Genomic DNA, 25,014 nt, shown 5'->3' on the forward strand with positions numbered 1-25,014 from the left:
CAGGAGGCCCTTGGTGATTCTAATTGATGAAAGACTAAAAAATTCCCTTATAGGGGAACATAAATCAATGTCAATCTAAGATTGAGTAATACATCAAATTAGTATCAGAAATGAACCAGTTTCAGCAGGCTCTTTACATACTCTTGCAGGTATAGGTGCTGAGGCTGAAGCTGTAAGCTCAGAGATTTTGATATACTCTTTCCCTCCTTTCCTTCTTTCCTTCATCAGTTACTGAACATTGGTTATGTGCCAGGCATTGGGTTAAGTTCAAAAAAATATACAGTGTCTGATTTCAAATACATTATTCCACTCTAGTGGCAAGAGAAAAGGAAGTAGTGGCCACATGATATGAGGTGTGAGCAGCTGGTAAGAACCTCTCCTGGCCTAGGGGGTAAGACCTCCTCAAGGGGTTTGCTGCCAAACTCCTGAATGCGATCAAGAGTAATTAAGGTAACTGTGCAGCTCTGGATGAATTAACAGGTTCTGCACTTGACTTTCTCCATTTGTGCAGGTTGGAGATGTCTGCCCAGAGATTAATTTCTAACAGAACCTCCCAGCAATCGGCATCTAATTCTGATTACACCTGGGAATATGAATATTATGAGATTGGACCAGTTTCCTTTGAAGGACTGAAGGCTCATAAATGTAAGTTTTATACAATTCCTCATTGTAAGCATAATTGTATTTCTCTTAACCTGTGAAATCCCCAAGGATTACTTCTCCTGAACATTCTTTCTTCTTACAGAACTCTCTGTCCTCTACCTCCCAAATCCTACAAAACATCTCGCCTCCACACATAGGCCGATTGCACAGGAATGGTGCAGGAGGGCCTTGGTGATTCTAATTGATGAAAGACTAAAAAATTCCCGTAGTAGGAGAACATGAATCAACGTCAAGCTGAGATTGAGAATTTTAAAAAAGCATTTGCTATTTTAGCTCCTCCAAACTGTGAATGTTTGAACTATCAAAAATATGTATAAAAATAGGATCTGGAACTGTTATTTGAAGAACCTTCTTTTGTAACACAGCAGCATCTTTTCATCCCAGTTGGTTTTCTGGAGCTGTGGAGAGCAGTGTATCCACGTGTGTTCATAATGACGGACCAGAATAGACTGCGATCATTTCTAACACTGTGTTCTAGGCATGAATTGTGTTTCATGCTATTGGAGTAATTAAGGGTCCAGCACAGAGCAAGGAAATGTAATTCTGTGAGACGTTGCTATTAAACTCCAGTCATAACTGAATGCTGACTGGTCAGCATGGAACATCCTTGCTTCATTAGGTAGAGTTAACAGTTAACATGGTAGGCAGGAACTGCTGCCCAGTCTCAGATCCTGTCTTGGTAACCCCGTAAATATCCCTGAAATGTTCACTTTTGTCAGAGTGAATTATCCACAGCACTGTAAAATTTTTACGCTCTTAACTGGTCCAGGTTAGTGGGACACATTAGGAAATATAAGAGGGCTTAGAATCAGAGAAACAAATGTAGCAAAGAAAGTGTTTTCGTTCCTTTAATTATTTCCTGGCTGCTTCTATCCTGACCTGTCTTGGCATTCATGATCTCTTGCACCAACTTGGTGCTCTTTTGCAAGAAGGGCTTTCTATTTTTGTTCCTTTAGCAAAAATCATTAATTAAACCATATGTCCTTTACCCCTTAAGTGAGTAGTAATAATTAAATACTTTCATTCATTCCTTTACTGACATCTGCTCAGTATTTCTTTGTGGAAAAAAAGCACATGGAATTCATCAAGGTATGCTGTCACTGATTATCTGATAGAAGGCTGTTGGGTGTGAAATCACCTTCTTTAATTTACTTAAATTCTTTAACATGTTGTTTTTCTAGAATAACCTTTATGTAAGGACAATTGCTTGTTCTGAATTATAGTGGATATCAAAATGACTGGGAAAATTGCCACATATTTTCTTGAAATGTGGGCTTTTACTACTTGGTGACATCAACTTTACTTTTGTGTCAGCTTGCTCCTGTCTCTTTTCCTTAGTTTAAGAGGCACAGAAGACAGGCCTGCTGCTGTAATTTTGGTTGGTACATTTCCAGAGACAATTGAATAAAATATTTTTTGAGGATATTACATTCTAGAAATAATTATAGCTGGAAAACTTCCTGAGAAACATAGGCAGAGGTGTGACTCATTCCATACTTACTTACTTTACCTACTATACCATTAATAACAATTACTTTTGTTAATTTTAATATTCACATCAAGATAAAACAACAATGCCTGAGCACTTACTGTTCTGATATAAGAGAGCTGATAAGTAGCAGCCCTTAGCTTCAGGAACCTGACAATATATGCGACACATTGAAAACAAAAAACAAACAAACACAAAACCCCAGATATACAGGAAAGTGAAAAGATCAAGTCAACTGTTGAAATGTGTACTCTGGTACAGTCTCTTTCATTTAAAAATGCTGTGATTCTGACCTTCAAGTATGACTCCTTGTTTTGCTGGGCAAAATTCAAAGCTAATTAGATGCAGATTCAAAAGAACAGAAGCAGGACATTTCAAGGGGAAGCACTCATTGCGGACAGGAATGACCATAACAGTTATCTTTATTTGCCTTACCTGTAATGGATCATACTTGGCAACAATAGCTCCATCTTTAGACTAAGTTCCTCTGCTGAAATTAAGATTCCTACCTTCAAAGGGTGTTTCATCTGAGAAGCAACCTCAGATGGTCCTTGAGAATTCTTTTGCCATCAGTTTTGAATCCAATATTAAACCTTATCACGTATCAGAAGTGGACATGTATCTGATACAGATTTGGCACCAACAAAGTGGAAACTTATTTCTTTATTCATTCATTCAATATATATTTATTGAGCACCTGTTATGTGCAGTACTATTTTAAGCACTGGAGAGACAACAGTGAACTGAAAAGACAAAAATATTTCCTCCTATAGAGCTTGCATTCTAGTGGGAGAGACAGACAATAAATAGTTAAATAGATAATGTCAGATGGCAATATAAAAGGATAAATAGAGTGGGGGTAAAGGGATGTGGAGTGTGGAGGTGACAGTATAGGATTGCCATCGAAAGCCTTACTGAGAAGGAGAGATTTGATAAAAGACCTGAAGGAAGTGAGAGATTGAGCTATAATATATCTGGGGAAAGAACATCCCAGAAAAGGATCCTTGGCGGGAGTGGACTGGATCATGCAAGGAGGCCAGCGTGGTACCAGGGGAGTGATAAGAGGCAGAACAGCAGGAAAAGAAGTCAGAGAGGCTGTGGGGACAAGGACATGGGGGGGCCTTAGAGGTCATGCTAAGGACTTTGGTTGGCCTTTTACTCTGAGAAGTCACTTGAGGGTCTGGAGCAGAGCAGTGCCATCTGGCTTAGGTTTCAACAGATCACTCTGCAACTGGGGAGTGAAAGGCGTGAGATTAGAAGCAGAGACCATTCAGGAGGCCTTTGCCATAGTCCAGGCAGCTGATGATGGTGGCTTGGAGCCAGGTAGGGAGAGTGAAGTGGTGAGAAATGCATACATTCTGGATATTTTTAAAAGATGGATCTGGCAAGATTTGTCAATGGATTGGCGGTATGTGTAAGAGAAAGAAGAGTCAAGAATGATTTGAAGATTTGTAACCTGAGTAACTGGCAGGATGGAATTGCCTTTAACTGAGAGGGGGAAGAGTATGGGAGAAGGAGGTTTCAGAGAGGAACCCCAGGAGCTCCGTTTTGGACCTGTTAAATTGAGACACCTATCACATATCCAGGAGGACAAGGGAGGAGAGGTGTCGGGGGAAGCTGTAGACTGGAGAGTCATCAGCATGCAAATGGTATGCGTTCAAAGCCAAGAGGCTGGATAAGTGAGTGTACATAGAAAACTGAAGAGTCCAACGCTGAGCCCTGGGCACGCTTGTGTTTAGAAGTTGGAGGGTTGCATAGCAGCATAGGTGCCGAGAGGAACGTACAGAAAGTAGGAAGAAAACTGGACAATTGTGGTTTTCTGGATGCCAACTGAAAAAAGCGTTGCAAAGACAGTCTGTGTCAAATGCTGCTATTAGGTCAAGTTAATTGAAGACTGAGATTTGACCATTGGATCTATAATGTAGAAGTTACTGGCAATGATTTGAAAAGCAGTTTTAGTGGAGTGCTGGGGGTAAAAGGTTGATGGAATTGGTTCAAGAAAAAATGAGAGGAGAGGAATTGGGGACAGCATGTACAGACAAATCTCTCAAGTGTCTCACTATAAAGGGAAGGAGAGGAATGGGTCATTTATGAAGGGTGTGGCTGGGTGAGACAGGGTGTTCTTAAAGCATCAGAAGCAAAAGCTGATGAGTCAATGAGCGGACAATCACATTTTAGCAGGACCACTCTGGCCGCTGTGTTGAGAAAAGACTGAAGGAATAGCCTCTTAATTTGAGCTATCAGTGGTGGCCAAATTCATGCTTTTTCATGTGCCACCTTGCAGATACCAGACCCATGCATGGATGGGTCAGCAAGAAGCCAGGTCATTTGGATGAGAAACAGAGCTACAGCTTGCAAAGGCTTGGAGTAAGATAGTAGAGACAAGTGTGGGAACATCACTGTTGGCTCTTTGCCAGGAATTCATATCACAGAATTGACCCTACTGCCTTAGGAACAAAAAGTGGTGTGAGGAAAGTGGCATGAACCCTCGCTTTCAAGTGAAGTATTAACCCTTGTTTTTCATATAACCACGAAATGGAAAGTTCACCATTTATTCTCGAGAGGTGGAGAGGAGGGCGAGTCGGATGGAGTAGTTAACCTCGTCCTACCTTAGATTGGGAAGGAAAAAAATCATGTCAACTTTCAGCTCTCTTGTTCCATTCCATTTATTAAAGGTTAGGTTAAGGGGGGTTACTTTGACACATTCCATTTGCAATTGCCCTGGGCAATTGTTCTACCCCTTTACAATAGTAGTCTCCAAGTAGCTCAGTGTCTAGACAGGACAGAGTGTGGTAGCTTGGCTGTGGTGGAAACTCCTTTGGAAGGCTTCTTTTGACTTTCTTAACCATCTAGCCTCATTGGAGCTTTGCTCTGTATAAAGCTTTATTCTGACTTCTTCCCAGAAAAGGATGCTTTTGGGAAGACAAGGGACTCCACTTTTCCCATCTTACTGTAGTGCCTATGCCCATGAAACTTACATGTGAATAAAATTTCAGGAGAGTTTGGATATTTCTGGGATGAGATGGGGATCTCTGATGTTTCTTGTAAGAGGCTCAGGGTGAGAAAATCCCCTGGGGATGGGTCATAGGGCAGAAGATGAGGTTGGGGGAAATTAGTGGAAATAACTTGAGGAAGCTAAATTTTGTTCAAAGGGAAATGTGAATAAGCAGAGCTACTTAAAGCATATTGCCATGGAAAACATAGATGCCGCATTATTAAGGAAATGTTTGGAAATGCTGTTGGATCATGAGGATTCTCAGATTCTACCCACAGCCTGCCTCTCCCCAACTCTGTCGCCACCTGCCTTTTCTGAAGGCTGTAACCCTCCCATGCTTCACATTATTGCTGCTTTTTGATTAGCTCCCTGGGGGCACTTAGAAGGGCAGAGGGAAGGGGGACTGGGCTGGGTTGAGGGCACGCTTTCCTCCACCTCTGGGAGTCAGTCCACCATTTGCAGTGTGAAAGCTGTCCTTAGGAGAACACCTTCCTAGTACACAGATTTAAAAAATGTCAATCAACATGATTCAATTCTAAACCGAAGACTTAAATATAGCATTGGTGTATAATTTTAGAATTTGCTTTTGCTATGCAGGCAGTTGATAAAGTACAGTGTAAGGAACTGTTATTTATCTGTACAATGTTTCTTCACAGTCCATGCCTAGATAGTTGAGATTTAATTGTTTCATGTTAGTTGTACCTCAGTACATGTGGTGTTTGGTATTTGTCCTTATGTCTTTTTTTTTTTTTTTTGAGACAGAGTCTTGCTCTGTCACCCAGGCTGGAGTGCTGTGGCGTGATCTCAGCTCACTGCAAGCTCCGCCTCCCGGGTTCACACCATTCTCCTGCCTCAGCCTCCCGAGTAGCTGGGACTACAGGCGCCTGCCACCATGCCTGGCTAATTTTTTTTTTTTTTTTTTTTTTTTTTGTATTTTTAGTAGAGACGGGTTTCACTGTCTTAGCCAGGATGGTTTTGATCTCCTGACCTCGTGATCCGCCCGCCTCGGCCTCCCAAAGTGCTGGGATTACAGGTGTGAGCCACTGCGCCTGGCCCTTATGTCTTTTTTTTATGCCTCATTTCTACTATATTAAAAGGCAAAGTATACAATTTCTATTTCTTTGGCACTTAAGGTTAGACACATTAGTTTTTCAGAGTGCTGAATACACATTGTTAACCTCTAGGCAATAGTATATGTAGGATGAAAGTATGAATTATGCAGAGTAAATTGTTAATCTGATTTCTTCACTTTGGAAAAAGTGTTACATATACATAATTTAATTAGAATAAAGATTTGCATTTAAACACATTTAATATTTAAGCTCCAATCACTTATTTTTAGAAAATTGCTAAGCATTCTCATTGTATTTCCACATAGACAAGCTTCTTAGTATAGGCCAAAAAATGTAGAATGATTCAACTCTGTTGTGTCCTAGATTTGAGGCCTTACTGTGCAAGTACCAAGTTCTGTAGACAATCCAATCTAACCCTGGTCCTAGAGATAAAGAATTGTGATTGTTATCCAAGATAGGACCAAGAAGAGCCCTGTTTAGGGAAGTACAGACAAAAATGTTATTGGGTTCAAAGGAGGGAGAGAACACATCAATTATGGAAATTAGTTGAGGCTTAGTAGATACTGTAGCGGATGGACTTGGAAGGATGGATACACTTTCATTAGCTCCACCTTGGGAAAAGTTGTTCCAGCCAGGTAGTGGTAAGAGTCCTGGTAAGGTGTGGCTGTGAGGAAGCTGTGGCTAAGGTAAATACAGGGACAGAGTGTCCCCTAGTTTGATTGGAAACACACAGCTTTTAAAGTGAGGTAAATTGGGAGAAAATGACAATTCTAATGACAGTAGCCAGCACCTGTGGTGTACTGTTTTCTCAGATGTCAGACATTGTATAAAGTGCTTTACGTATGGAATCTCTTTTACTCTGGAAAAGTGGGTCAGTTCTGTTTTTGTTGGAGAGCCTTTCATGAAAGAGCAATATCATCACGGCTGTGATTAAAGCAGGTTTGTACAGAAATAAAGCACAGGGAAAGGCGGAAGGCAGATAGATCACTCAAGAGGCCATCTGTATGTTCTCTGCAAGAAGTAATGAGAGCCTGAATTACCCATGGTGAATGTAAGTGAGAATGCAAAGTTGCTACCTAAGTGAGCTGCTAACCAATTGAGTTGTTAAACTAAAATTTGGCCCAAGAAGGCCTCCATTATTTGCATACTTGCGTTCTTAGGTATGAGCTGTGACCTAGCTTACTAGGTAAGCAAACTGAAAACCTAGCGAATGCTTCTGTAACAATAGCTCAGTCTCAGCTAATCACAGCAGCTACACTTCAGGCACTCCCAGGCAGACAGCTGTTCAAATGGTGTTCAAATCCAGCTGTTTCCGTACCTTGCTTCTTTTTTCTCTACATCATTTTCCTTTTTCTGTCCCTAAATCTTAACCAACCATGAGTCAGCCCAGAGTCTCTCTGAATCTGTTCTGATTCTGGGAGCTTCCCGGTTCAAGAATTTTGTTTTCCTTGCACAGTTAATATCTGTTAAATTTAATTTGTCTAAAGTTTTTCTTTTAACAGTAGGAATCCAAATGCACTTAAAACTTGAGTTGATAGTCTGCTAAAAATTTTATTTTCTAACTCAAAACACATTAGTGGAATCTTGAGGTCCTAGATAACCTATGCTCTGGTCTAGGTTCCTTCCTTGAAATATGGAAAGCATGAGTCAATGAGGCCTAAATCCCTTCATGCTATCTGAGAAACAAACCTGGAGGCGGAGCAGACTCTTCCCTCCTCCTCATCCTTTACATCTTATCAATCTCCAGCCAACTGCGGATTAGACTGTTGATTTCCTTTCATGTTTCATGTATCAAAGCCTCTCCAAGAAGCTCTGATTCTTGAATGTTCAAGTTTTAAACTACTGTGAAATACTAATCCCAGTATTAACTGTCTTTCAGATTCCATTGTGATTGGATTTTGGGTTGGTCTTGCAGTCTTCGTGATTTTTATGTTTTTTGTGCTGACCTTGCTGACCAAGACAGGAGCTCCACACCAAGAGTAAGTTTGGGCTGTTCCTAAATGTCTCTTAAGCTTCACAGGAGACTGAGGAAATAGAAACTACTACCTAGGGCCGGAGGTGCTTCCAGTGGATGAAGAGAAGGGGGTGGTTATGGATTTGCTGTCTGGACCCAGATGCCCATGGATGGGATCCAACTATTCTGGCTTTTTGTTTCTTGCATCTTGGGCTTATTTTCAAGTGGACTTTTATGAAATTGGGTTTCTTGGTCCTTTCCTACAGTCTTAATGATGATGTGGGCCTGATTTTTACATTGAAATGTTTATTAATTACAATGTATTTTATTCATATTCCCATAAGGATTTAGATGATTCACCATTTTAAAAACAGTGGAAAAGACAATGGCAAAATAGGATGAAAACCAGTTTTAAAAATTATTTCAAGAAGCAGAGTAATAGTTGTTCCTGGATACTCAACTCAATTTAACTATTGACAATGATTAACAAATTTAACAGCGTTTTCTTAAAACTAGGATACAAAGGCAAACACTGTGGTTTACATAATTCTCATAACATGGTAGGACTTGTGATGATGCTAGACTTTGGATTGATGGAGGAAAGTATTACATGAGTGCTTAAAGAACATTGAGAAACATCAAAAAGTATTTGTTCAGTAATGCCTTGTAAAAAATTCAGAAATGTCTTAAAGGATTTATATATTTTATACCAAATTTTTAATAAAAGGGAAAACAGAGAATATTGAATACCTTATTAGTCAGCACCAGCAGGCAACAGTAATTAAAAGAGTTTTTGGCTGGTATGGTGGCTCACGCCTGTAATCCCAGCACTTTGGGAGGCCGAGCCAGGCAGATCACTTGAGTCCAGGAGTTCAAGACCAGCCTCACTATGGCGAAACCCCGTCTCTATTAAAAATACAAAAAATTAGCCGGTTGTGGTGGAGGGCACCTATAATCCTAGCTACCTGGGAGGCTGAGGCACAAGAATCACTTGAACCTGGGAGGCAGAGGTCGCAGTGAGCCAAGGTCATGCCACTGCACTCCAGCCTGGGCAACAGAGCCAGACTCTGTCTAAAAAAAAAAAAAAAAGAAAAGAAGTTTTTGATAAAGGGGCTGTTCAGAAGTTATGGACAGGGAAGAGGGCAGCTACGCAGGCTCATGCAGGACAGCAGGGCTGGCAACACTGAGGAGCAGCCATCCTAGATCCCAGGAAGCAACGGGTGGGGCCACAACTGGAACCCTGGAGTCTGCTGAGAGGAGTTGTGATTTTGGGCTGAGGAACACAGCTAATCCAGTGTGACCTCTCAGGGAAGGAGCCTCAAAGTTAAAACCAAGACCTCAGTCTTCTCCCTCCTTCCCATTTCTCACCTTTGCTCCCCACTGGCTGAACACAACCAGCAGCCAGAGGCTGCATCGAAGGCTAGTTTCCCAAGCACAGAGCAGGACAGGGGAGGGTGAGAGAGACCTGGGAGAGTGAATAGAAGTTTCACGGGAATCCTGGCATTTTGGTTTTGTTTTGTTTTTGTTTGTTTGTTTGTTTTTTGAGACGGAGTCTTGCTCTGTCGCCTAGGCTGTAGTGCAGTGGCGCCATCTTGGCTCACTGCAAGCTCCGCCTCCGGGGTTCACGCCATTCTCCTGCCTCAGCCTCCCCAGTAGCTGGGACTACAGGTGCCCACCACCACGCCCAGCTAATTTTTTGTATTTTTAGTAGAGACAGGGTTTCACCATGTTAGCCAGGATGGTCTCGATCTCCTGACTTCATGATCCGCCCGCCTCGGCCTTCCAAAGTGCTGGGATAACAGGCGTGAGCCACCGCGCCCGGCCGAATCCTGGCATTTTTATATTCAGTATCTCATTTTTGCCTCACAGCCTGGCAGCAGCTCTCTTTCATGGTTGTGTCTCGTCACAGCCTCCGGCATCTGTTATTCACTCTTCTGCCTGCACTTGAACTATAACAAATGCCTGTGCAAAGGGAACAGTTCTTGCCATCACTCAGCTATTTCTAGATATCAGGGGCTAGGAAGAAAAAAATGTAAACACAGCCAGGCACGGTGGCTCATGCCCGTAATCCCAACAGTTCTGGAGGTTGAAGTGAGAGGATTGCTTGAGCTCAGGAGTTCAAGACCAGCCTGGGCAACATGGCAAAACTCTGTCTCTACAAAAAATACAAAAATCAGCCGGGCATGGAGGTGCACACCTGTAGTCCCAGCTACTCAGGAGGCTAAGGTGGGAGGATCACTTGAACCCAGGAAGTCAAGGCTGCAGTGAGCTGTGATCGTGCTGCTGCACTGTAGCCTAAATGACAGAGTAAGACCCTGTCTCAAAAAAAAAAAAATTTAAACACAAACATTTTAAATGAAAGGAAAATATCATTTTTATTGAAGCATTTGGAGACATATGGCTGAGAATCTATTTAACAGCCACTAAAAAGACACAAGCTTTCCTTTTTCTCTCTTCGTGTCATTGTAAATATTCGCACATGCTTCACTTCTATTATATTGGCCCAGCGAATTTGAAAATATGGTGTGGGTTACAAGAGGGTTAAGAAAAGCCTAGAATAAACTCAGATTAAGGCACAACTCATAGAATGGTCAGGGAATAATAATACCCTGTTAATCTTCCTTTTCCTCAGAGGAACCAATGGAGTTTTATGGGTTATTGAGATAGATGTGTGTGATGTAGAAGACAGGAGATTTTAGGACTAGGAACACTAGCACAAAATAGAATGTGACTTCCTGTGATGGTTAATTTTATGTGTTAACAATTCTAGATGTTTCTGTGAAGGTATTTCTTAGTTGACAGTACCATTTATCAGTACTCTTTGGGTTAAGCAGATTACCCTCCATGCTGTGAGTGGGCCTCATCCAGTCAGTTGAAGGCCTTAAGAGAACAAAGACTGACCTCCTCAAGCCAAAAGGGATTCTACCAGGACACTGCCTTTGGACTGTCTCCACCCTGCCAGCCTACTCTACATATTTTGGACTTGCCGGTCCCCAAAGTTACATGAGGCAATTCCTTAAAATAAAACTTTCTCTTTATACACACACACACACACACACATTGTGTTGGTTCTGTTTTCTCTGGAGATCCCTGACTAATCTTCACTTCCGTGTGGTGTCATGGCAACCCTGGGTAGTTGACACTTGCCTTTTAGCCTTCCAGTTGGCAGTTCCCTTTTGCCACTAGACAGTCTGTCTTTGATGGTTGTTCTGAACAATGCTCAATCACAGAACAGGGGTCATTGTAACCCTGAATGCTTCTAACAAGGTTAAGGAAAAATAACTTTTTTTAACATTTAAGAAAATAATGGATCTTCCCTCAGGGCCACATTTTAAATGCTTCTGTACACAGTCTGACACAGTATAAGATATGGCATTTGGTTACAGTATATCATAATAGAAAACTGAAAGAATCAGAACATGTGGAAAAATATTGAAATAAATCTGTTATAAAGCCTTTTAGGTCTTTACAGACTTGACATTTGTTTGGCAGGAGTTTCCTTCTTAGGTGGACATTGTTTTTTTCCATATAGCCAATGTTAATAGAAAACAACTAATTTTAAGTTTGCCTGTGATAATTAGGGGTGGGGGGAAGGAGGATACAACATTGAAAATAATAAAAGCCATTTTTTTGATGCCAGGGTCAACTAATTACTTTATATCTCACCAAGTCCTCACAGGAAGATGAAGTAAATTCCATGTGTTCACACATTACAGATAAGAAACATGAGGCTGAGACACTTGCCTAAGGCTTCACAGGTTAAAGAAAAAATGTAGAGTCAAACCTCAAGCTAAAGTCTCTTCAGTGCTGAAGTTCCTGTCATTAACCACTACACTCAACTATCTCAGATTGGCACTTTTTTAATCTCTTCCTTCTATTGAACCGAAGATGTTAGCAAGCAACCAGATTTGTTACTTTTTCCGTAAGTTATTGGGGTACAGGTGGTATTTGGTTACATAAGGAAGTTCCTTAGTAGTGATTTGTGAAATATTGGTGCACCCATGACCCGAGCAGTATATATTACACCATATTTGTAGTCTTTTCTCCCTCACCCCCTCCTTCTCTTCCCCGCCAAGCCCCCACAGTCCATTGTTTCATTCTTCTGCCTTTGTATCCTCATAGCTTAGCTTCCACATATCAGTGAGAACATATGATGTTTGCTTTTCAATTTCTGAATTACTTCACTTAGAATAAGAGTCTCCAATCCCATCCAGATTGCTGCAAATGCTGTTAATTCATTCCTTTTTATGGCTGAGTAGTGTCCCACCATATATATCACAGTTTCTTTATCCACTTGTTGATTGATGGGCATTTGGGTTGGTTCCACGATTTTGCAATTGTGAATTGTGCTGCTATAAGCATGTGTCTGCAAGTATCTTTTTCGTATAATGACTTCTTTTCTTCTGGGTAGATACCTAGTAGTGGGATTGCTGGATCAAATGGTAGATCTACTTTTAGTTCTTTAAGAAATCTCCACACTGTTTCCCATAGTGGCTGTACTAGTTTGCATTCTACACCAGCAGTGTAGAAGTGTTCCCTGATCACCACATCCATGCTAACATCTACTGTTTTTTGATTTTTTTGATTATGGCCATTCTTGCAGGAGTAAGGTGATATCTCACTGTGGCTTTGATTTGCATTTCCCTCATCACTAGTGATGTTAAGCATTTTTTCATATATCTGTTGGCCATTTGTATATCTTCTTTTGAGAATTGTCTATTCATGTTTTTAGCCCACTTTTGGATGGAATTGTTTGGTTTTTTTTCTTACTGATTTGTTTGAGTTCGTTGTAGATTCTGGATATTAGTACTTTGTCAGATGTTTGGATTGTGAAGATTTTCTCCCACTTTGTGGGTTGTCTGTTTATTCTGCTGACTGTTCCTTTTGCTATGCAAAAGCTTTTTAGTTTAATTAAGTTCCAACTATTTATCTTTGTTTTTATTGCATTTGCTCTTGGGTTCTTGCTCATGAAATCCTTGCCTAAGCCAACGTCTAGAAGCGTTTTTCCAATGTTATCTTCTAGAATTTTTACAGTTTCAGATCTTAAATTTAAGTCCTTAATCCATCTTGAGTTGATTTTTGTATAAGGTGAGAGATAAGGATCCAGTTTCATTCTTCCACCTGTGGCTAGCCAATTATCCCAGCGCCATTTGTTGAAAAGACTGTCCTTTCCCTACTTTATGTTTTTGTTTGCTTTTTTGAAGATCAGTTGACTGTAAGTGGGTTCATTTCTGGGTTCTCTGTTCTGTTCCATTGGCCTATGTGCCTATTTATATACCAGTACCACACTGTTTTGGTGACTATGGCCTTATAGTATAGTTTGACCAGGTAGTATGATCCCTCCAGATTTGTTCTTTTTGCTTAGTGTTGCTTTGGCTATGCGAGCTCTTTTTTTGTTCCATATGAATTTTAGAATTATTTTTGCTAATTCTGTGAAGAATGATGGTGGTATTTTGATGGAGATTGCATTGAATTTGTAGATTGCATTTGGCAGTATAGTCATTTTTACAATATTGATTCTATCCATCCATGAACATGAGATGTGTTTTCATGTGTTTGTTTTATCTATGATTTCTTTCAGCAGTGTTTTGTACTTTTCCTTGTAGAGGTCTTTCGACTCCTTTGTTAGGTTATTCCTAAGTTTGTTTTTTTGTGTGTTTTTTTTGCAGATATTGTAAAAGGGGATTAAGTTCTTGATTTGATTCTCTGCTTGGTTGCTATTGGTGTATAGAAGAGCTACTGATTTGTGTACATTAATCTTGTATCTGGAAACTTTGCTGAATTCTTTTTTTTTTTTTTTTTCCTGAGACAGAGTCTCACTCTGTCACCCAGGATGGAGTGCAGTGGCATGATCTCGGTTCACTGCAACCTCCGCCTCCTGGGTTCTAGCAATTCTCCGGCCTCAGCCTCCTGAGTAACTGGGACTACAGGCACACACTACCATGCCTGGCTAATTTTTTGTATTTTAGTAGAGACGGGGTTTCACTGTGTTGCCCAGGCTGGTCTCGAACTCCTGAGCTCAGGCAATCCACCCACCTCAGCCTCCCAAAGTGCTAGGATTACAGGCATGAGCCACCGCGCCCGGCCTGCTGAATTCTTTTATCAGTTCTAGGAGCTTTCTGGAGGAGCCTTTAGAGTTTGCTGATGATCATATCGTCAGCAAACAGTGACAGTGTGACTTCCTCTTTACCGATTTGGATGCCCTTTATTTCTTTCTCTTGTCTGATTGCTCGGCTAGGACTTCCGGTACTGTGTTGAAGAGGAGTGGTGAGAGTAGGCATCCTTGTCTTGTTCCAGTTCTCAGAGGGAACTTTTCAGCTTTTCCCCCACTCAGTATTATGTTGGCTGTGGGTTTGTCATAGATGGCTTTTGTTACATTGTATGTCCCTTGTATGCCGATTTTGCTAAGTTTTAATCATAAAGAGATGCTGGATTTTGTCAAATGCACTTTCTGCATCTATTGAGATGATCATGTATTTTTGTTTTTTATTCTGTTAATGTGGTGTATCACATTTGTTGATTTGCATATGTTAAACCATCCCTGCATCCCTGGTATGAAACCCACTTGATCATGGTGGATTATCTTTTTGATATGTTGTTGGACTCAGTTAGCTAGTATTTTGTTAAGGATTTTAGCATCTATGTTCATCAAGGATATTGGTCTGTAGTTTTCTTTTTTGGTTATGTCCTTTCCTGGTTTTAGTATTGGAGTGATGCTGGCTTCATAGACTAAATTAAGGAGGGTTCCTTCTTTCTCTATCTTGTGGAATAGTGTCAAAAGGATTGGTACCAATTCTTCTTTGAATGTCTGGTAGAATTCTGCTGTGAATCTGGTCCTGGACTTTTTTTATTGGTAATTTTTAAATTACCATTTTAATCTCGCTGCTTGTTCTTGGTCTATTCAGGATATCTAGTTCTTCCTGATTTAAGCTAGGAGGGTTGTATTTTTCCAGGAATTTATCCATCTCTTCTAGGTTTTCTAGTTTATGTGCATAAAGGTTCATAGTAGCCTTGAATGATCTTTTGTATTTCAGTGGTGTCATTTGTAATAACTTCTGTTTCATTTTTTAATGAGGTTATTTGGATTTTCTCTCTTCTTTTCTTGGTTAATCTTGCTAATGGTTTATCAATTTTATTTATCTTTTCAAAGAGCCAGCTTTATGTTTCATTTATCTTTGGTATTTTATTTGTTTCAATTTCATTTAGTTCTGCTCTGATGATCTTGGTTATTACCTTTCTTCTGCTGGATTTGGGTTTGGTTTGTTCTTTTTTCTCTAGTTCCTTGAGATGTGACCTTAGACTGTCAGTTTGTGCTCTTTCAGTCTTTTTGATGTAGGTGTTTAGGGTTATGAACTTTCCTCTTAGCACTGCCTTTGCTGTATCCCAGAAGTTTTGATAGGTTGTGTCATTACTGTGTTTCAGTTTGAAGAATTTTTAAATTTCTATCTTGATTTCATTTTTGACCCAATGCTCATTCAAGAGCAGGTGATTTAATTTCCATGTATTTGCATGGTTTTGAAGGCTCCTTTTGGAGTTGATTTCTAGTTTTATTCTACTGTGACCTGAAAGAGTGCCTGATATAATTTCAATTTTCTTAAATTTATGGAGGCTTGTCTTATGGCCTATCATAAGGTCTATCTTGGAGAAAGTTCCATCCACTGTTGAATACAATGTGTATTCTGTGGTTGTTGGATGAAATGTTCTGAATATATCTGTAAAGTCCATTTGTTTAAATCCATTGTTTAAATCCATTGTTTCTTTGTTGGCTTTCTGTCTGATGACCTGCCTAGTGCTCTCCATGGAGGATTGAAGACCCCCACTTAGTTTTACAAGTAATTGTTTTATAAATTTGGGAGCTCCAGTGTTAGGTGCATATATGTTTAGGATTGTGATATTTTCCTGTTGGACAAGGCCTTTACCATTACATAATATCCCTCTTTGTCTCTTTTAACTGCTGTTGCTTTAAAGTGTGTTTTGTCTGATACAAGAATAGCTACCCCTGCTTGCTTTTGGTGTCCATTTGCATGAAATGCCTTTTTCTACCCCTTTACTTTAAGTTTATGTGAGTCCTTACATGTTAGGTGAGTCTCCTGAAGACAGCAGGTAGTTGGTTGGTGTGTTCTTATCCATTCTGTAGTTCTATATTTTTTTAAGTGGAGCATTTAGGCCGTTTACATTCAATGTTAGTATTGAGATAAGAGGTACCATTGCATTCATGGTGCTCTTTGCTGCCTGTGTACTTTGGTTTTATTGTTTTTGCTTTTTAACTTGTATTTTTGTTTCATAGTTCCTGTGTGATTTATGCTTTAAAGAGATTCTGTTTTGATGTGTTTCCAGGATTTGTTTCAAGACTTAAAGCTCCTTTTAGCAGTTCTTGTAGTGGTGGCTTTGTTGTGGCGAATTCTCTCAGCATTTGTTTGTCTGAAAAAGACTGTATCTTTCCTTCATATATGATGCTTAGTTTCACTGGATAAACAATTCTTGGCTGCTAATTGTTTGGTTTGAGGAGGCTGAAGATAGGGCCCCAGTCCCTTCTAGCTAGTAGTTTCCTGCTGAGAAATCTGTTGTTAATCTGATAGGTTTTTCCTTTATAGGTTACCTAATGCTTCTGTCTCACAGCTCTTAAGATTCTTTCCTTTGTCTTAACTTTGGATAACCTGATGACAGTGTGTCTAGGCAATGATCTTCATGCAATGAATTTCCTAGGTGTTCTTCGTGCTTCTTGTATTTGGATGTCTAGGTCTCTAGCAAGGCCGGGGAAGTTTTCCTTGATTATTTCCCCAAATATGTTTTTCAAGCTTTTAGAATTCTCTTCTTCCTCAGGAACACCAATTATCCTTAGGTTTGATTGTTTAACATAATCCCAGACTTCTTGGAGGCTTCTTTCATATTTTCTTATTCTTTTTCAAGGTGCTGGATTGGGTTAATTCGAAGACCTTGTCTTCGAGCTCTGAATTTCTTTCTTCTACTTGTTCAGTTCTATTGCTGAGACTTTCCAGAGCATTTTCCATTTCTATAAGTGTGTCCAATGTTTCCTGAAGTTTTGTTTTTTCTTTAAATTATCTGTTTCCTTGAATATTTCTCTCTTTACTTCTTGTATCGTTTTTTAGATTTCTAGTATTGGGCTTTGCCTTTCTTTGGTGCTTCCCTGATTAGCTTAATAACTAACCCCCTGAATTCTTTTTCAGGTAAATCAGGAATTTCTTCTTGGTTTGCATCCATTGCTGGTGAACTAGTATGATTTTTAGGGGGTGTTAAAGAGCCTTGTTTTGTCATATTACCAGAATTAGTTTTCTGGTTTCCTCTCATTTGGGTAGGCTCTGTCAGAGGGAAGGTCTAGGGCTGAAGGCTGTTGTTCATATACTTTGGTCTCATGGAGTGTTCCCTTGATGTAGTACTCTCCCCCTTTCCCTATGGATGTGGCTTCCTGTAAGCTGAACTGCAGTGATTGTTGTCTCTCTTCTGGGTCTAGCCACCCAGCAAGTCTACCTGGCTCTGGGCTGGTACTGGGGGTTGTCTGCACAGAGTCCTGTGACGTTAATTGTGTATGGGTCTCTCAGCTGTGGATACCAGTGCCTGTTCCAGTGGAGGTGATAGGGAGGTGCAATGGACTCCGTGAGGGTTTTTAGCTTTGGTGGTTTAATGCTCTATTTTTGTGCTGGTTGGCCTCCTGCCGGGTCATGTTGCTTTCCAGAGAGCATCAGCTGTGGTAGTTTGGGGAGGAACAGGTGGTGGGCAGGGCCCTAGAACTCCCAGGAGTATATGTCCTTTGTCTTTAGCTACCACGGTGGATAGGGAAGGACCATCGGGTTGGGGCAAGGCTAAGCGTGTCTGAGCTCAGTCTCTCCTTGGGTGGGTCTTGCTGCAGCTGCTGTGGGAGATGGGGGTGAGGCTCCCAGGTCAATGGAGTTGTGTACCTAGGAGGATTATGGCTGCCTCTGCTGAGTCATGCAGGTTGTCAGGGAAGTGGAGAAAAGCCAGCAGTCAGAGGACTCACCCAGCTCCCATACAAATCAAAGGGCCAGTCTCATTCCCACCATGTTCCCCACTAACAGCCCCTAATCTGTTTCCAGGCAATGGGCAGCCGGGCTTGAGAACTTGCCCCAGGCTACCTTCCTCCCAGCTGCGAAAGAAAAGAGCTTGGTTCATTCCCCACCTATGGAGTCTGCACACTGGATTCGTGTCCTTCCCCGAGTTCTGGCCAGGAGGCTTCTTGCCCCATTCAAATTGTTACAAAGTTCAGCTGGAGATTTCCTTCTCCCTGTGGTGTTTCTCCCCCTGATCCCCTGGCTCCTCTGGCTGTCCTGCCGATAGATTCCTATGGTGCCAGGCAGGAATGGCCTGCTTGTGGACCCAGCGAGCGCCCAGGGCCTTTCTTCTTCTTCCTCTACCCCTGTATTTCACTCGGCTCTCTAAATTGACTCAGCTCCAGGTATGGTTGGAAACTTCTCCCACAAAGAGAACTTCAGTTTCTCTAGTGGGGATGTGTGTTCAGGAAAGGAGGCTCTCCCTTTCCCACTTCTGCAGTTGGGGCACCCACAGTATTTGGGGTACCTCCTGGGTCCTGCAGGAGCAATCTGCTTCCTTCAGAGGGTCTGTGGGTCCTCTTGGGATTGCTGGTTTGTTCTTGCAGTCGATCTGGAGCTAAGATTCACAATGTGAGCCTCTGCACACTGCTCTGTCCATCCAAGTTGGAGTTGCAATCTAGTCCTGCCTCCCATCCGCCATGATGATTACTTCTGTTTGTTTATCACACACTGTGCCAAGCACAGGGCTCTGGACTCAAACATTTCCAGGTTTACTTATTGAGACTTTGGCCTCGATTCTTATCTTCTCTGTGCTTGAGACTTCTTATATATAAATAAGGAAGTGTCTACCTCCTGGGATTATTGTAAACCAAGCTTGTCCAACCTGCGGCCCAGGATAGCTTTGAATGCAGCCCAACACAAATTCGTAAATTTGTTTAAAACGTTATGAGATATTTTTGTGGGTTTTTTTTTGTTTTTTGTGGTTTTTTTTTGCTTATCAGCTATCATTCGTGTTAGTGTATTTTATGTGTGGTCCAAGACAATTATTCTTCGTCCAATGTGGTCCAGGGAAGCCAAAAGATTGGACATCCCTGTTGTAAACACAGAAGTGAGCAGACTGTGGAGCTTCTTGCAAAAGCTGGGCTCAGAGCATCCCTCAGTAAAGATGAGTCATTGTGTGAGCTGAAGGGTCTAGGTAAAGAGTAGGAGGGAGAAGAAAAAGGAACCCATTCTCCCATGGGATACCCAGACTCTAAGCATATATCTACACTTTCAAAATGTTGCCTCATTCTATCCCAGCTTCACCTTGGCTGTGTCTCAAAGTGAAACAGTAAGATGAAGCTAGAATGGCAGCTAGGTAGAGAATCCTGGTGATGGGTCAGAAGGACCAACACCTTTGAATTCTGATTGCTTTACATATCCGGCTCTCTGGGTGGTTTGTCACTAAGACAGTTACTTCCTAAAGTAGAACATCAACAGCATCTTTTTGGAACATGATTCCAACAGCATGGTTAAGATACCTGAGTAAGTCTGGAAGCTCAGAATGGACTGGTGCTGGATCTACCACTGAATTTAATATTTTTCTCCCTGGAGACTTCTCAGGCCGGGGCCAAATGGCTCCCTAGGATCTCATCATTGCTGACACATGGAAGTGTGTGAGCTTCCCTTTGATAGTAGTAAGACACAGGATGACAGATAACACCACCTGTGCCCTGACTCCCTGTGCCCGTGCCCACAACAGACATCAGCAGTGGAATGCATCATCTTCCCTGCGTAGCCAAGACTTTTGCCTGAGAATCATTTTCAAAACAGATCTCCAGGCAGCCACCAGGAACCAATCACAGTTTACCTGAGAGAGAATGTTTATCTGCCATCCCTGGCTGGACTTTCCTTTAATGTACTGGATGACAGGAGTTGAGATCCATTTAACTGCACAGGGCCAATCACACTGCAATAAAATGGGTATTTTTTTCCCCTGACTTTTTTGACCTGGGATCATGCTAGAATGAGAACTTCTGGAATCACTAACTACTTAGTGGCTTCTGTTAAGGGGGGAAATACATGCTAGGCTAGGCTGTCAGACAGTAAGAAGTTAATCCTCAAATCTTGGTATAACACAACAAAGGTTTATTTCTTGCTTAAACTCCACATCTGCTAAGGTTGGCAAGGGGCAGACAGAAACACCTCCACTTGCAGCTGCCCTTTCCCCACCATGCGGCCTCCTAGGTTGCTGTGACACGGCAAGAAAACACTTGGAGATCTCAAGGCTGCCCCTCCATTCTTCAGCCGGAAGCAGCACACATCCCTTCCTCCCACAGCTCATTAGTCAGAACTAGCCACACTCACCTGACTGCCCGGGGCTGGGAAGGGTAGTCTTCTGTGTATCCAGAAGGAAAGAGGCAGGTATTGGTGAGCACTGAGAAGGGAGACTGCAGAGGAAGAAAGACTGTTATAAAGCTGACATCACCCTTCTTAAAAGCTTTTAGGCCTAAGAAGCAGCTTTGATGGGGATTATTTTTTCCACGGAATATTTGCTTTTGTATGGTGGGGCAGGCAGGGGATCTCTTATCTGGATTTTTTAAGGACAGTGAAGATAAAAGAAGCATTTCCTCCTGCTTTCTGAGCTAAGGAACCATTTACTCTGCATGCTGTCTTGTTAAAGCATTATGGCCCCATTATCATAAATCTGCCAGATAGAGAGTAATGGGAAAAGCTTGGGTCACATTTTTATATAGAATACTTTGGACTTCTTGAAAAATTATCAAACCCCAGACATTACGTGCCTCACATACCCTCCTTTTGTAGCCTTTGTTAAGTACATCTCATCCAGGTGGGGCTGTTCTTCACTTAGTGAATCCGGTGCAGGATTGCTCAGGACCTTGTAAAAACGGGAATTATATTCTATCTTGAATAGCAATTTACCTGAATATGGCACTCATTAAAGAATGGGTACATGGAAGTAAAGACTAACAGCAGGGAACTGTCACTGTTCAAAAGTTTTGATATTGATCATGGCCACAGGAACTAGATGGCAAAATGCAGATGTAGTGAGTGATTCCTGAGGAAGCCCTGTCATTCTGAGGTATCTACTGCCATGAAAGGGTGGAAAATCTATTTTATGTGTCTGGTTCAGTCTATAACTTTTGTTCAGGAGTTTTTTTTTTTTTTTTTCTTTTGAGTTGGGGTCTCACTCTGTCACTCAGGTGGGAGTGCAGTGGCACGATCTCGGCTCACTGCTAGCCTCAACTGCCCAAGCTCAGGTGATCCTCCCAGTTCAGCCTCCTGAGTAACTGGGACTACAGGTGTGTGCTACTACACCCAGCTAATTTTTTTTTTTTTTTTTTTTTTGAGACAGAGTCTCACTCTGTCACCCCGGCTGAAGTGCAGTGGCACGATCTTAGCTCACTGCAACCTCCACCACCTGGGTTCAAGTGATTCTCCTGCCTCAGCCTCCTGAGTAGCTGGGATTACAGGTGCCCACAACCATGCCCAGCTGAGTTTTGTATTTTTAGTAGAGATGGGGTTTCTCCATGTTGGCCAAGCTGGTCTGGAACTCCTACCCTCAGGTGATCCACCTACCTCTGCCTCCCAAAGTGCTGGGATTACAGGTGTGAGCCATGCACCCAGCCTAATTTTTGTATTTTTAGTAGAGACAGGGTTTCACCATGTTGCCCAGGCTGGTCCCAAACTCCTGGCCTCAAGTGATCCACCTGCCTCGGCCTCCCAAAGTGCTGGGATTACAAACATGAGCCACTGCGCCTGGCCAGGCATATATATCTTTAAAAGCCCACTGGAAGTGACTGCTGGAAATATCAGGTGCCCACAGGCTGATCTGCCCACTACTTTTCGTGAGTGGGGCAAACTGAAGACAGTTGTCACATGCTAAGACCATTGGCACAGCAGCAAGTATTTCATTTGTAAAAACTCATCAAAAATCTGGAAAATTGCTAGTGGAATAATCCAGAGCATTACTTGTGTTGTCCCTCTGCAAATGGAGGTGGAAGGAGTCTATCCTTCTGTCTTGATTTGTCTTCAGAGTCACAGAGGTAGGAGCACTTCACTAACACCAGAGTAGCTGTGCCTCTCATAGGGATCAGGGCTTTGGACAAGCCCACAGATATAGCTGTTCAGTACATGGTATTTCATAAAGTGCTCACTGAGGTCTAATTAGTGCAAGGCTCTTTTAGGGATGCAAAGATGAACCAAATACAGCACATCAGTATGTAGAAGAGAAAGACCATACACAAAATAGCCCTGACACAAGGCAGAAAAGGATGCATCCCATAAGAGCAGGTTAGTAAAATATGGCAAGAGCACAGAGGAGGGACAGATTTCTTCCCATTGGGAGATCAGAGTGTCTCCATGGAGTCAGTGACATTGGAGTTGACAGAGAAGAAGATATTTGATTTTGACAGACAGACTGGTGGAAGGGCCTATCAGGTAGAAAGAACAGCACAAACGAAGGCACAGAGAGTGGCAGTCCTGAGTATACTGGGGGCCTGTCACATCCTTTGTGGCTAGACTGTAGGATTAGCAAGGGGACTGGCAGGAGAGAACACTGGAAAGTCCAGATGATATGACAGCAGGGGCCTGGAGTGTCAGACAGAGGAGTTGGGGAGTTGAGGAAAGTTTGTGAGCATGTGGGTGTCCTGGGGAGGAAATGACAGTTACACTTTGGGTATTAAAGGGCTGGGTGGGTCCTTGTGTTAGATGCACTCTGTGCAGGTAGAAAGACTTTTACAGGTACACAGAATATATGACTTAACCTGTGGTGAGAAGAAGGCTAAGGATCAGAACAGTCTGAACAGTCTTTATTTTGGCTAGTAGAGTTCTGTGATGTTGTAGTCAATAGGTTAAGTCCAATAGCCTTTCTTATAATAAGCAGAAAACGATGACTACAAATTCTCAAAACAAATAAGTAAAAAAATGGTTTCAGGATTCTATCAAAATAAACAGCTGTAGGATGACACAGTTAGGATGACACAGGAGAGCTTCTAACAATGATAAAATCTTGATAAAACCTGAAAAATTATTGGAAGGCATTAGAGAATGAACATAAGCAGATAGAAACTGAAGGGCTTTTGGCTCTTGAAAGAAGGAAACTGCCTAGCTTATGTCTATGGTTATATGATTTTCTACCTGAAATCTTCCAATTCACAAGCATGATCTTTGTCTCCATATACTTAGGTCTTCTTCAATTTCCCTTTGTAATGTTTTGAAAATTTCAGAGTACAGGTCTTGAACATTCTTGGTTAAATTTATTGTTAACTATTCTATGTTTTTTTGATGTTATTGTGAATGGAGTTACCTTTTCATTACTAGCATGTAGTAATACAGTGATTTTTGTATAAGGTCAATTGAAAGAAAAATCTTTTTAAATGGCAGTGGTGGTCTAACTGGATAAACATACGAAAAAAAAATGAACGAGATTACCTCATCTCAATACGGAGCATGCCTTCAAAGTAAAAGCTCCTAGAACTGCACTGGCCAGTAGAACTTTCTGTGATGATGGAAATGTGTCTGTGCTGTCCAGTTAGCCACTGGCCACATGTGGTTACTGAGCATTTGCAATATGGGTAATATGACTGAGAAACCAAATTTTGAATGTTACTTAATTTAAATTTAAATAGCCACGTATTGGTAATGTATCATATTGGCCAACATGGTTAGAAGAAAGCATAGGAGAATATCTTCACGATGTTAGGGTAGGCAATTGTGTCTTAGAGAAGATGTAAAAACACTAAACATAAAGGAAAAAAATTGATAAACAACTGATTAAAACTTCTGCTCATCAAAAGACACCTTTGAGAAAATGAAAATGCCAAGTCACAGATCAAGAGAAGATATATGCAATACACATAACTGACAAAGAACTCATATTCCGCATGTATTATAAAACTTCCACAAGTCAAGAACAAAAACCACACAACTCAGTTTTTAAATAGACTCCTACAGATGCTTCACAAAAGAAGACAAACCAACAGCCAATAAGCACAGTAAGAGATGCTCAGATGTTATTACACATCAGAGAAATGCACATTAAAGTGACAGTGAAATGTCATTTCACTCCCATTGGAATGTCTAACATTAACATGATTGACAACACTACATGTTGGGAAGCAGGTTGCTATGGCTTGGATAGCTTGTTTGCCCCCACCAAAGCTCATGTTGAAATTTGATCCCCAGTGTGGCAGTTTTGGGAGGTGGAGCCTAATGGAAGGTGTTTGGGTTATAGGGGTGGATCCCTTGTGAATGGCTTGGTGCTGTTCTCACAGTAGTGAGTTCTTGCTTTCTCAAAACTGGATTAGCTCTCTTGGGAATGGATTAGTTCCCTCAAGAGTAGGCTGCTATAATGCCAGGACACTTCTTAGATTTTCCTTCCTTTTTGTGGGTCTGCTTCTCCTTTGACCTTCTTTGTGGTGTTGTGATGCAGCATGAAAGTCCTAACCAGAAGCCAGGGGCATACCCTTGAACTTCTCAGCTACATAAACTTCTTTTATTTGTAAACTACTCGGTCTCAGGTATGCTTTTATAGCAACATGAAACGGACTACAACAGAGGTGGAAAAACTAATTCTCACACATTGTGGTGGAGTGTAAAATGGTACAACTACTTTGGAAAACTCTTTGCAGTTTCTCATAAAGTTAAGCATAGATCTACTACATGACTCAATTCTATTCTTAGGTATTTATTCAAGAGCAGTAGAAACATATCCACAAAGAGACTTTTCAACAACGTTCAAAGTAGCTTTACTCACATAGTCCCAAGCTAGAAACAACCCAAATGTCCTTCAGCAGGAGAATGAATAAGTA

General features: G+C 41.4%; 1 protein-coding gene across 1 annotated transcript in view; it reads left to right on the forward strand.

Annotated features, from left to right (window-relative positions):
* The window catches only part of MRAP2 (melanocortin 2 receptor accessory protein 2), a 64,053-nt gene that overhangs the window by 27,400 nt on the left and 11,639 nt on the right, over positions 1-25,014 (forward strand). The window contains exons 2-3 of the mRNA XM_054491593.2: positions 512-645; positions 8,100-8,199. Coding sequence (XP_054347568.1) covers positions 519-645; positions 8,100-8,199 — 227 coding nt within the window. The 5' untranslated portion in view covers positions 512-518. The remainder of the gene's footprint in view (positions 1-511; positions 646-8,099; positions 8,200-25,014) is intronic.

This window comes from Pongo pygmaeus, chromosome 5 (assembly GCF_028885625.2).
Source record: "Pongo pygmaeus isolate AG05252 chromosome 5, NHGRI_mPonPyg2-v2.0_pri, whole genome shotgun sequence".
Lineage (NCBI taxonomy): Eukaryota > Metazoa > Chordata > Mammalia > Primates > Hominidae > Pongo > Pongo pygmaeus.